This window comes from Fulmarus glacialis, unplaced genomic scaffold, assembly GCF_000690835.1.
Source record: "Fulmarus glacialis isolate BGI_N327 unplaced genomic scaffold, ASM69083v1 scaffold27182, whole genome shotgun sequence".
NCBI classification, from domain to species: Eukaryota; Metazoa; Chordata; class Aves; order Procellariiformes; family Procellariidae; genus Fulmarus; species Fulmarus glacialis.
Genome location: NW_009200162.1, coordinates 3,552 through 3,785, shown reverse-complemented (window position 1 = coordinate 3,785; position 234 = coordinate 3,552). Strand labels below are relative to the sequence as shown.

Below are 234 nucleotides of genomic sequence, written 5' to 3'. Positions count from 1 at the left end.
GCCTGTCCCCCCAGACGTGGACGAGTGCCAGCTCTTCCAGTCCAGCCCCCAGACCCGGCTTTGCCTCCATGACTGCATCAACCTCCCCGGCTCCTACCGCTGCCTCTGTCCCCCCGGCTACCTGCTCCATGCCGACCGCAACGCCTGCGAGGGTAAGAGCGATGGGTGCAGGGCAGGGAGCATCCCACGGGACCAGGGGTGCGGCGGGGGGCAGCGGGGGCCGGCCCGCTCACC

At 71.4% G+C, this 234-nt stretch overlaps 1 protein-coding gene across 1 annotated transcript in view; it reads left to right on the top strand.

Moving 5' to 3' along the window:
• Positions 1-10: 10 nt before the first annotated feature.
• LOC104073660 (fibulin-7-like) overlaps positions 11-234 on the top strand; it is a gene marked incomplete at its 5' end in the record, with an annotated part of 1,666 nt that continues 1,442 nt past the window's right edge. Inside the window, one exon of the mRNA XM_009573511.1 lies at positions 11-198. Coding sequence (XP_009571806.1) covers positions 11-198 — 188 coding nt within the window. The remainder of the gene's footprint in view (positions 199-234) is intronic.